Below are 12,021 nucleotides of genomic sequence, written 5' to 3'. Positions count from 1 at the left end.
ATTCCTTGACTTTAGCAAAGCTTTTGATACGGTCTCCCACAGCATTCTTGCCAGCAAGTTAAAGTAGTATGGGCTGGATGAGTGGACTATAAGGTGGATAGAAAGCTGGCTAGATCGTCGGGCTCAACAGGTAGTGATCAATGGCTCCATGTCTAGTTGGCAGCCGGTATCAAGCGGAGTGCCCCAAGGGTCAGTCCTGGGGCCGGTTTTGTTCAATATCTTCATTAATGATCTGGAAGATGGTGTGGACTGCACCCTCAGCAAGTTTGCAGATGGCACTAAACTGGGAGGAGTGGTAGATACTCTGGAGGGTAGAGATAGCGTACAGAGGGACCTAGACAAGTTAGAGGATTGGGCCAAAAGAAATCTGATGAGGTTCAACAAGGACAAGTGCAGAGTCCTGCACTTAGAACGAAAGAATCCCATGCACTGCTACAGACTAGGGACCAAATGGCTAGGCAGCAGTTCTGCAGAAAAGGACCTAGGGGTTACAGTGGACGAGAAGCTGGATATGAGTCAACAGCGTGCCCTTGTTGCCAAGAAGACTAACGGCATTTTGGACTGTATAAATAGGGGCACTGCCAGCAGAGGACGTGATCATTCCCCTCTATTCGACATTGGTGAGGCCTCATCTGGAGTACTGTGTCCAGTTTTGGGCCCCACACTACAAGGAGGATGTGGAAAAATTGGAAAGAGTCCAGCGGAGGGCAACAAAAATGATTAGGAGGCTGGAGCACATGACTTATGAGGAGAGACTGAGGGAACTGGGCTTGTTTAGTCTGCAGAAGAGAAGAATGAGGGAGGATTTGATAGCTGCTTTCAACTACCTGAAAGGGGGTTCCAAAGAGGATTGATCTGGACTGTTCTCAGTGGTAACAGAGGACAGAACAAGGAGTAATGGTCTCAAGTTGCAGTGGGGGAGGTTTAGGTTGGATATTAGGAAAAACTTTTTCACTAGGAGGGTGGTGAAGCACTGGAATGGGTTACCTAGGGAGGTGGTGGAATCTCCTTCCTTAGAGGTTTTTAAAGTCAGGCTTGACAAAGCCCTGGCTGGGATGATTTAGTTAGGGATTGGTCCTGCTTTGAGCAGGGGGTTGGACTTATGACCTCCTGAGGTCCCTTCCAAACCTGATATTCTATGATTCTATGACAAATTCTCTTCAGTGAAATCCACCTTCTGAAACCCTTCCTCATGAACCAAGATCAAGCAGTTTCTTCAGAAGTAGGAGGAGTTTATTCTCCTGATATTTCATATAGGTTATTTCTTTCTAACTTTAAAACACTATCCAAGTCAGATTTGGGTTTTGTAGAATTAAGCTTAAAAACCTGAAGACTAATACAATTCTTTCCAGGATTTTACAACACAAACACTGCAGGATTTTTCTACGTTAAAGCAATCTGACTGTAAGACAAGGTTAAAATCAATAAATCAAGTTTAACTGCTCAAGATTTTTAAAAATTAAGACAGCATAGGGAAGAGTACATTAATTTTTTACATTCTTTCAATCGTATTTGTCTTAGGTGTAACATAACTAGCATTTTTAAGCTAATAATTGTTTTAGTTCCTAGGTCTTGCAGTAGCCATTTGTAACGTAACAGTAGCTTACTTAATTTTCTCACTGTCCTGTATGACACAGTGACCTCTGCTAGAAGCATGACATACATTCCAAAATTTCATATACCTTAATAGTTATTGGTGTTTGCACTGACTTCATACAAATATCTAACAAACAACATAAAGCACAATGTACTGTAATCATATTTACTTACTTTTATTTCTTCAAGCTGCTCACTGAAGGGATTTTTAACTATTAAGGGTAAAAAAAGAATGTCATTAGTTCACTCATTGTCTGGCTTGTAGATGGTAATAAAATATATCAATATTATAGTCTCTTAGCACATAAAATTTCATAGTGTATAAAGGTAATTACATAGATATTTTTAGGGAAAAATCATGTATCTATAAATTTATGCTAAATGAGAATCAGACAGCTACAGCAGCAGTTTATTGGACTAAGATGCAAATTCTGTGTTATCCCAGCAGCTAGGAGCTATAATTAGCAATATAGCTATTTAAGTAGTTTTCAACAACCACCTCAATATGAATATAAAAATAAATAGTTTAGCAAACCCCAAAAAAACTTCAAAAGTGATTCAACTATTACACTTAAATAATGTAATTTTGAGGAGCTAGACATTTTCATAGTATATAGTGTAATCAATGCAAACTTATTTCAACATACATTCTTATTCAATGAAAACCCCTGCATGACAACATCATACCCCTCAAAAGCATTTCTTTCTTTAAAAGAGACTACTTTGAGTGATTCTCAAATGAATAGGGAAATACAGGTCTGCTTACAATAGCAAGTGACGTATTTTTGACAGAACAATTTCCACAGTTCATTTAAGCTACAGTTAATCTGTTTTCCCTGGCTACTGTGAATGCCTTTGGAGCCAGAAGAAACTGATTTTAGACAAATTATAACCGGAAATAAAGTGCAAAATTTTAATATGGAACTTTCAAGGGATGTGGTGGATTCCCCATCACTTGAAATCTTTAAAAGAGTCCAAAGTATAAAACAGGATAACTTAGGTGTGTAAACTGCAACATTTGTGCTTTTTTAAAATGCAACATCACTTTGCTTCAAAATCTAAATTTTCATTTAAAAGAAAGTGAAATCTCTAGACCTTCCGTTTGCAAAGAACTTTAGAAACATTAGCCAAACATTAATTGATGCAACCCTTTCCACCCACATCTGTAGACACCTTGAACCTTTTCTGGAATTTGTGAACTGCCCCCATTCAGACCTGAAGACCAATGGTAATTTCAAATGTGAAAGTTAGCTATTTCACTACTGATCATTTTGGTAAAAACAGAGTGTTAATGTTCTCTGTCACTGTTTGATGATGTAGCAAATATTTAGAGTATAGTGGGGCATCTAGCTCCAGTCAAGGGTTTCTGGACCAAGGAACAAGAAATTCAAACCCCTTATGACTGAAACTTAAAGTGACTGCTGCTCCTGCCCAAGAGAGGAAGGATGGGTGAACGAAAAAAAGAAAGAATGCATCACAATATGAAACTGAACTTAATATTAAAGTAAACACAGCCAAATAATATTTTAGTGATTGAACTAGGGTTTGGGTCAATGAGGGGGGGAAAAGACAAGTGCTACATAATTTTATGCACTTCCCATAATTTAGGCCCAATTTGCTAGATAGGACATGTCAACACAGTCAATTTATCAACCAAACTCATAATCTCATAAAAAGTGATCTGAAGTTTGGCTGACAAGACCTATTTTCCACATAGCCTTGTTGATTGGCGTTACACTACCATCCCTTTAATTCTTTACTGATTACAACCCAAATCAGCCTTTTCATGATTTTGCGCAGGATCTACATCAGGATAATTGACCTATAGTCAGTCGTGTCATTCAGTTTATCGTTTTTAAAACAATTGAACAACATTAGCTTTGTCCCAGTCCTCTGAACTTTCCCAGTGTTCCAATAACTATTAAAAATCAACATTAATGGTTCAAAGAGCTCCTTGGTGCCCTTTTTTTTTTTTTTTTTTTTAAAGGTTCTGGAGTGCAAGTTATCTTGTCCTGATTACTTTAATAAGTTTAACCTTATAATTACTGCTTATCATCCTCCTAGTTACTAATGGAATAGAAATTATTTCCTTATCACTCCAAAATATGAATACATCATCCTGTTTCTCTCCAGATTCAGAACAGAAATATTTAATACTTCTGTATCTTGTATCCTTCCCCTTAATCTCTGTACAAACCTCCCAGAGAGATCAGTAGGGATCTGTTGTGGACTGAAGAAAGTATGAAGTCCTTAATTTATATCCTGACCATAAACATAGTATCTGCCCTCTTCTCTCAAGGAATTTGACACCTCTTCTCTAGACCTATCCATTGGGGCAGGGATTGTCCAATCTTTCCCCACACTAAGCTTATTGTTGGTGCTTAATTATCAGTTTGTGCAGAATTACAAGCTTCCATTTTAATTAAGTTTCTAATCTTACAGCTATGGAGATAACTTTACAGGGTGTGAACGCAATGGAAATTGCTGCATCATCTTCCTAAGTCAGCTGACAGACCCAATGCCTCTGATTATGACAGCTATACCCAACTGCAGCAGAGAAAGGTATCGAGACAGTTTCACTGTTGTTTGGAACCCTATGGGTACTACTGAAACTGATCAGAATCATGTCAATTTTATTCTGCTACTGGGGAAAGCAATCACCTGAAGCAGACAGATATACAGGAGTTACCTGTGTGTGAGGAACTCCCCGAGACACAGACTGGGGAAAAGGATGAAGTAGCACAGTTTGCCCCAATACACATCGTATTAGCCAGCAGGTTCTGGGCAAAGGGGAAGAGGAGGGAAGGAGGAAAACCTCTCTCCTTCCTAGCAGCCAGGGGATGGGGCCTACAGATATATCAAACATTCAGCCACATAAATGAAAAAAAAGTCTCTGAACAGATCCAGGGTCAACATTCTCATAGGAAATTCTATTTAGGATTGCAGGGTCACTGCCCCGAAACTTTACTGGAGTCACCACACACGTGCATTTCTCTAACTAGTAGGTATCTAGTCAGCCTTGGCTGGGAATCCAAGAAGAAACTGGGAGTCAGGGCCAGCCAGCAGACCACTGGTAAAGTTTTCAAAAAAGCAACTTAAGCACTTTTGAAAATTTTACCCAATGGCAATTAATGTAAAGGAGGAAGATGAGATTGGGGGGGGAGAGGGGGGAGGGAAAGAGAACAGGCCTGTAAAAGAGAGACTAGTCTAGACAGCTGTTATCAGAGGAATACAGCACAACAAGAATGTCAAGAATCCTTACATCAGAGAATTTGCATGCATTATTGGAGGAATAGGCTGAAAACATGAATTGCATTTCACTAGAAGTCCCTAAAAGGTTTAGGACCTAAGAGTTACCTAAGAGAGACTGCCTCACTACCTGTGGAGCTGAGATCAGCAGAGGCACCTGGCCTGGAGCCCCCTTGATATAAAGGAAGTGGCTGATGACAAGGAATTCTCTCTGAGGGATTCTCAATTTTGGAACTAATACCCCAAGACAGTATCAACCCAGAAACGTTAACCGAACAAGCATACTAAAAAGCCCATTTAAAAAAAAAAATCAATCTACCAAAGAGGAATATGGGCTAAGAGCTAGATGGAGATTTAATGAATATCTATAAGCAATCTGTGTGCGTGTTTTTAACTTATGGGATATATATCTAAAGCCTAAGATAATCATAAAAAATATAAGTGCCTAATAAAAAGATGAAACTGTAGGCAAATTGCAGACATTTATGAACATGAAACACAAGTCATAACTTTTCAGGTGATAAACCTCAATTATGGAACTCACTCCTGCCAGACACACATTACAGGTCCTTCCACATTCAGACAAAATGCAAAACTCATCTCTGATTTGGCTTTTTCACCCAAGATCTTCAGACACATGCACACAAGCAAAATTATCTGAAAGGACATATTGAATGAGTGCTCCATAGAGTACATTTTCTTCCTCTCTGCACAGTAGTAAGAACACTGATGATGCTCAAATAAAGTAAGATGTTTTCTTACCAGAAACACCCTTATCACCAGCCTGGCACTAGAATCACTGGGTTTAGATAACGTAACCTATCCTTGAATTAGAAGGCAACAGAAAGAGAACTGGCTCTCTTATGGCAATTTGCACCAGATTGCTATACCACATCCTGCAGACCAAACTAAGGTGACCATTGCTGGCTAGGCAGACAATATTATAACCCTGCTAAATTCCTCACCTACAGTAAGCACTTATTTAAAGATTAAAAAAAAAAAAAAATCAAAATCTGTCATGGTAAATGGCAGGCAAATTTTCAGAACAGTTTTGCAGAGCAATTCCTGCAGCTGTGGAACTGTAAGTTAAACTTATCCCAAGAATCTGAAAATTCTGTCTTTGGGCCCAGAATACACTGAATTAGACACAAATTTTCCTCTGCATTTCCCATCTATTTCTGAAAAGTGAACACATGAGAGCAGAGCCTCCATTTCCATGCATGAAATCTTGACCTGCTAAAATTATCTGCTAAACAATTACTTCCTCCTACCGAACTACTGTAATGTAAGCAAATTTATTTCTGTCCATGATAAAAGTATGAGCTTCTCTCACAAAGATACTGGCTGTTCAGAGACGACACTATAAATTACTATTAGATTTTCACTGTTGCATATTGTGACATTAAGAACAGCTCAAGTGCAGAAGGCAAGTGGCACCCTGATAACAACTAATGAATTTCAGATGGCTTAACCAGTTCTACTTTACCCCAATCCTTTAATGCCATGAAATGTATCTGACAAGTGTCATGCAAGGTATCAATGAAAAGCTCATTACTCACTGGTTATTAATATAATCACATAATGTAGATGCAAGCAACTGATGCAAAGAGCTTGATGTAAACTGAAATTAAAATTCTTAAAATAGCTTTGCCAGCCAAGCAGGAGACAATGACAAGACAATGAGAATGAGAATGCATTTACATATTGCATAAACATCAAGCTAACAAGGGATGGAGGCAAACTTAACACTATTACAGAGGGGGAGGAGACTGACAATCACATGTCTAACATTCATTTAGTTGCATGAAGGGACAGGAACTAAATAATTTGCATTTTAGCAGACAATCCCAGTGGAAGCAGCAGCAGGAGCAGTAGAAGCTCCCTAAAAGTGGGGTGGCCACCAGCGCTGGAACCATGGCTCCGCCCCCTGCGCCACCCCTTCCCCCAAACCGCCACTCCTGCCCTCCCCACGCTTTTCAAAGTGATGGGGCCATAGCCCTCCTGTTCCGGCACCCCTGAGCAGCAGCAGGACACTTCCTTCAAAACAAAGTCCATGTAGCCTACCTCACAGTTGGAAACAGATTTATTATCTGAAGATATCCTTCAGAAGAATCCATTTCAAAGATTCAATGTAAAAAGAGTGGTACAGAATCCTAAATTATCTATCTTTCACCTAAGACTACAAAAGGTACCAGCCCTTTGACTTTCGGGTATAAGTCCTGACCCAGCAGTTCCATCAGCCATCTTGATAGAAACATCTGGTGAGGATTTTACTTTGACCCAAGTCTAGTTTGTTAAGTTTTAGATACTAGACAGCATTTTATCTTTTTTCTCTTGTAACCATTTCTGGCTTTAATCCTTATACTAGTACTCACTTAACACCTAATTTATTTTTATTTTTAATCTAAACTAATCCAGTACTGTGTTTGAACTGAACTGTTTGGTAACTCCAGTAAAGTAACAAAACTGTTGGATACGGACTCTTTAAAGGAGCAATGAACTTTAAAACATTCCTCTAATTGTTCCAGGGCAGGGCTGGACATTTCAGAACACATTTTGGGGGGAAATTAAGGGTTGGGGAGAGCATAGAGTCACTTTGCCAGTGACTAGTGAAAACAGTGGAAATCTGTGGTATTGCAGGCTCTCAAAAACAAAATGTAAAACTTTAGAACCTACAAATCCACTCAGTCCTACTTCTTATTCAGCCAATCACTAAGACAAACAAGTTAGTTTACATTTACAAGAGATAATGCTGCCTGCTTCTTATTTACAATGTCACCTGGAAGTGAGAATAGGCATTCGCATGGCACTTTTGTAGCCGGTATTGCAAAGTATTTACATGCCAGATATGCTAAACATTTGTATGACCCTTCATGCTTCGGCCACCATTCCAGAGGACATGCTTCCACGCTGATGACGTTCATTAAAAAAATAATACGTTAATTGAATTTGTGACTGAACTCCTCGGGGGAGAGAATTGTATGTCTCGTCCTCTCTTTAACCCGCATTCTGCCACATATTTCATGTTATAGCACTCTCGGATGATGACCCAGCACGTTGTTCGTTTTAAGAACATTTTCACTGCAGATTTGTAAAAATGCAAAGAAGGTACCAATGTGAGATTTCTAAAGACAGCTACAGCACTGGACCCATGGTTTAAAAATCTGAAATGCCTTCCAAAATCTGAGAGGGGTGAGGTGTGGAGTATGCTTTCATAAGTCTTAAAAGAGCAACACTCCGATGCCGAAACTACAGAACCCGAACCACCAAAAAAGTAAATCAATCTTCTGCTAGTGGCATCTCACTCATATGATGAAAATGAACATGCATCAATCCAAACTGCTTTGGATCGTTATCGAGTAGAACAGAGATTGCTAACGTTTGGCACGTGGCCCACCAGGGTAAGCCCCCTGGCGGGCCAGGACGGTTTGTTTACTTGCCACGTCCGCAGGTTCGGCCGATTGCAGCTCCCACTGGCCGGGATTCGCCGCTCCAGGCCAATGGGGGCTGCAGGAAGCGGCGCAGTACAAGGGATGTGCTAGCCGCGTCTTCCCGCAGCTCCCATTGGCCTGCAGTGGCGAACCGTGGCCAGCGGGAGCTGCGATCGGCCGAACCTGCGGATGTGGCAGGTAAACAAACCAGCCCAGCCCGCATGGGGGCTTACCTTGGCGGGCCGTGTGCCAAACGTTGCCGATCCCTGGAGTAGAATCGGTCATCAGCATGGGTGCATGTCCTCTGGAATGGTGGTCGAAGCATGAAGGGACATATGAATCTTGTGACATGGGCTACAACAGTCCGTGTGAATACTTGTTCTCATTTTCATGTGACATTGTAAAACAGGAAGCCAGCAGCATTATCTCCTGCAAATGTAAACAAACTTGTTTGTCTGGGTGACTGGCTGAACAAGAAGTAGGTCTGAATGGACATGTAGGGTCTAAAGCATTGTTCCCAAACTGGGGGGCGCGCCCTCCTGGGGAGGCGTGAAGAAATTCCAAGGGGGGCACGAGGCTGCCCAGCCCTTGAGCTCCTGGCCGGGGAGGCTAGCCCCTGGCCCCTCCCCTCTTGTCCACCCTGTAGAGCATCATCATCTGCTGACTAAGCTACTGCTGTTGCTCTAACTGCTGTGCTGCTGCTGTTGGGCGCTGGGCTACTTGAGGAATTGACTCTGCTGCTGGTTTGCCTGCTGTAACTGGTTCTCAAGGAACTCCATCTCTAGTCCCCATTTCTACACCTGTCTTTTCCCTCCTCCCCCCCCCTTCCTTTTTTGGGAGCAGAGGGGTTTATTATCAGGCTTTGGATTCTAGGATACCCACATTCTCCACCAAGCGTAATAGTTTGTTCAGGAAGCAGAATGGCCTAGTGGTTAGCAAACCTGGTTTCCAGTCTCACCCCAAAAAGGGGGGTGTAGAGATGCCTATCTCTGCCCCTAGGCTGGAGGCATCTTGGGCCTAGCTCTCAAGTTGAAATGGTAGGGGGACCCTGGCCCTCCACTCCACCAAGTCCCAACTTAAGACCCTGTGGGAAGTAACACCAGACAAATCCTCTACTCAGAGGATCTAAGGCCTGGTCTACACTACGAGTTTAGGTCGACTTTAGCCGCGTTAATTCGAATTTAGCCTGGACACGTTCACACGACGAAGCCCTTTCTTTCGACTTAAAGGGCCCTTTAAACCGGTTTCTTTACTCCACCTCCGAGGGGATTAGCGATAAAATCGGCCTTAGGGGGTCGGAATTGGGTTAGTGTGGACGGAATTCGACGTTATTGGCCTCCGGGAGCTATCCCACAGTGCTTCATTGTGACCGCTCTGGACAGCACTCTCAACTCAGATGCACTGGTCAGGTAGAGAGGAAAAGCCCCGCGAACGTTTGAATTTCATTTCCTGTTTGCTGAGCGTGGAGAGCACAGGTGACCACGCAGAGCTCATCAGCACAGGTAACCGTGATGGAGTCCCAGGATTGCAAAAGAGCTCCAGCATGGACAGAACGGGAGGTACGGGATCTGCTCGCCATATGGGGAGATGAATCACTGCTGGCTGAACTCCGAAGCAGTAAACGAAATGGCAAAATATTAGAAAAGGTCTCCAAAGCCATGAAGGACAGAGGCCATAACAGGGACGCACAGCAGTGCCGCGTGAAAATTAAGGAGCTAAGGCAAGCCTACCACAAAGCCAGAGAAGCAAACGGAAGGTCCGGGGCTGAGCCGCAAACATGCCGCTTCTACGCGGAGCTGCATGCCATTCTAGGGGGTGCAGCCACCACTACCCCAACCGTGTGCTATGAGTCCCTCACTGGAGAAACACACAGGGAAGCGGGTTCGGGGTATGAGGAAGATGAGGATGAAGATAATGTAAATAGCTCACAGCAGCAAGGAAGCGGAGAAACCGGTTTCCCCAACAGCCAGGATATGTTTATCACCCTGGACCTGGAACCAGTAACCCCCGAACTCACCCAAGGCGTGCTCCCAGACCCTGAGGGCACACAGGGGACCTCTGGTGAGTGTACCTTTGTAAATATTACACATGGTTTAAAAGCAAGCATGTTTAATGATTAATGATTAATTTGCCCTGGCAATCGCAGCCAGTACAGCTACTGGAAAAGTCTGTTAACTTGTATGGGGATGGAGCGGAAATCCTCCAGGGACATCTCCAGAAAGCTCTCCTTCATGTACTCCCAAAGCCTTTGCAAAAGGTTTCTGGGGAGGGCTGCCTTATCCCGTCCGCCATGGTAGGACACTTTACCACGCCAGGCCAGTAGCACGTAGTCTGGAATCATTGCATAACAAAGCATGGCAGCGTATGGTCCCGGTGTTTGCTGGCATGCAGACAACATCCATTCCTTATCGCTCTTTGTTATCCTCAGGAGAGTGATATCATTCATGGTCACCTGGTTGAAATGGGGCAATTTTATTAAGGGGACATTCAGAGGTGCCCCTTCCTGCTCTGCTGAACAGAAATATTCCCCGCTGTTAGCCACGCGGTGGGGGGGAGGGGTGAAGTGATCATCCCAGAGAATTGGGTGTGTGGGGGAGGGGAATTAGTTGGGTTTGTGCTGCACGTTAACCCTGAAACCGCAGCCCCTCCTTTTACATTGCAAACCCATTTTAAATGGCCAACCCAACGGGTGCTTGGTATGGTTAATGAGAGCAGTACTGTTTTAAACCATCCCCACATGTTAACAAGGTTAAAAAAAGCCAAAAGACTGTGTCTTACCATGGCTGCCTGCAAGCTGAAATCTGTGGCCTGGCACTGCGTGAGTGATCTCTCACACCAAACCGGCAGGCCCTCAATATAAGAGGAAAAATGCGACCTTGTAACGAAAGCACATGTGCTGTGTGATGTGAACAGCAAAATTTAACGTGAAAGAGTGTACCCATTGTTCTCTAAAATGTATCTTTTTTAACCACCTCTCCCTTCTCCTCCACCAGCTGCAAATGTTTCTCCTTCACAGAGGCTAGTGAATATTCGAAAGCGGAAGCGAAGGACGCGTGATGAAATGTTTACAGAACTGCAGACTGCCTCCCATGCTGACAGAGCACAGCAGAATGCGTGGAGGCAGTCAATTACTGATTATAGAAAAGCCCAATATGAGCGAGAGGAGAGGTGGAGTGCTGAATCGCGGGCTGAAGAGGAGAGGTGGCGTCAGCTTGCACACAGAAGGCAAGAGTCGATGCTCCGGCTGCTGGAGCATCAAACTGATATGCTCCTGCGTATGGTTGAGCTGCAGGAAAGGCAGCAGGAGCAGAGACCGCCGCTACAGCCCCTGTGTAACCAACAGCCCTCCTCCCCAAGTCCCATTGCCTCCTCACCCAGACGCCCAAGAACACAGTGGGGGGGCCTCCGGCCACCCAGTCACTCCACCCTAGATGATTTCCCGAGCAATAAGTGTTAAAGTTTTAAAGTTTTAAACTGCAGTGTGTCCTTTTCCTTCCCTCCTCCCCCACCCATCCCGGGCTACCTTTGCAATTATCCCCCTAGTTGTGTGATGAATTAATAAAGAATGCATGAATGTGAAGTAACAATGACTTTATTGCCTCTGCAAGTGGTGCTTGAAGGGGGGAGCGTAGGGGAGGGTGGGGTGGTTGGTTTACAGGGAAGTAGAGTTAACCGGTTGGTTGGGGGGGGCAGAGATTTCATGAAGGAGAAACAAACAGAAGTTTCACACCGTAGCCTGGCCAGT

General features: G+C 43.4%; 1 protein-coding gene across 1 annotated transcript in view; it reads right to left on the bottom strand.

Annotated features, from left to right (window-relative positions):
* Positions 1-12,021, bottom strand: part of LEMD3 (LEM domain containing 3) — an 84,685-nt gene that overhangs the window by 41,389 nt on the left and 31,275 nt on the right. Inside the window, exon 2 of the mRNA XM_065410521.1 lies at positions 1,771-1,808. Within this exon, the coding sequence (XP_065266593.1) occupies positions 1,771-1,808 (38 nt within the window). The remainder of the gene's footprint in view (positions 1-1,770; positions 1,809-12,021) is intronic.

Source organism: Emys orbicularis, chromosome 1 (genome assembly GCF_028017835.1).
Source record: "Emys orbicularis isolate rEmyOrb1 chromosome 1, rEmyOrb1.hap1, whole genome shotgun sequence".
In the NCBI taxonomy this organism is placed as follows: Eukaryota; Metazoa; Chordata; order Testudines; family Emydidae; genus Emys; species Emys orbicularis.
This window is presented reverse-complemented; position numbering and strand designations above follow the sequence as displayed.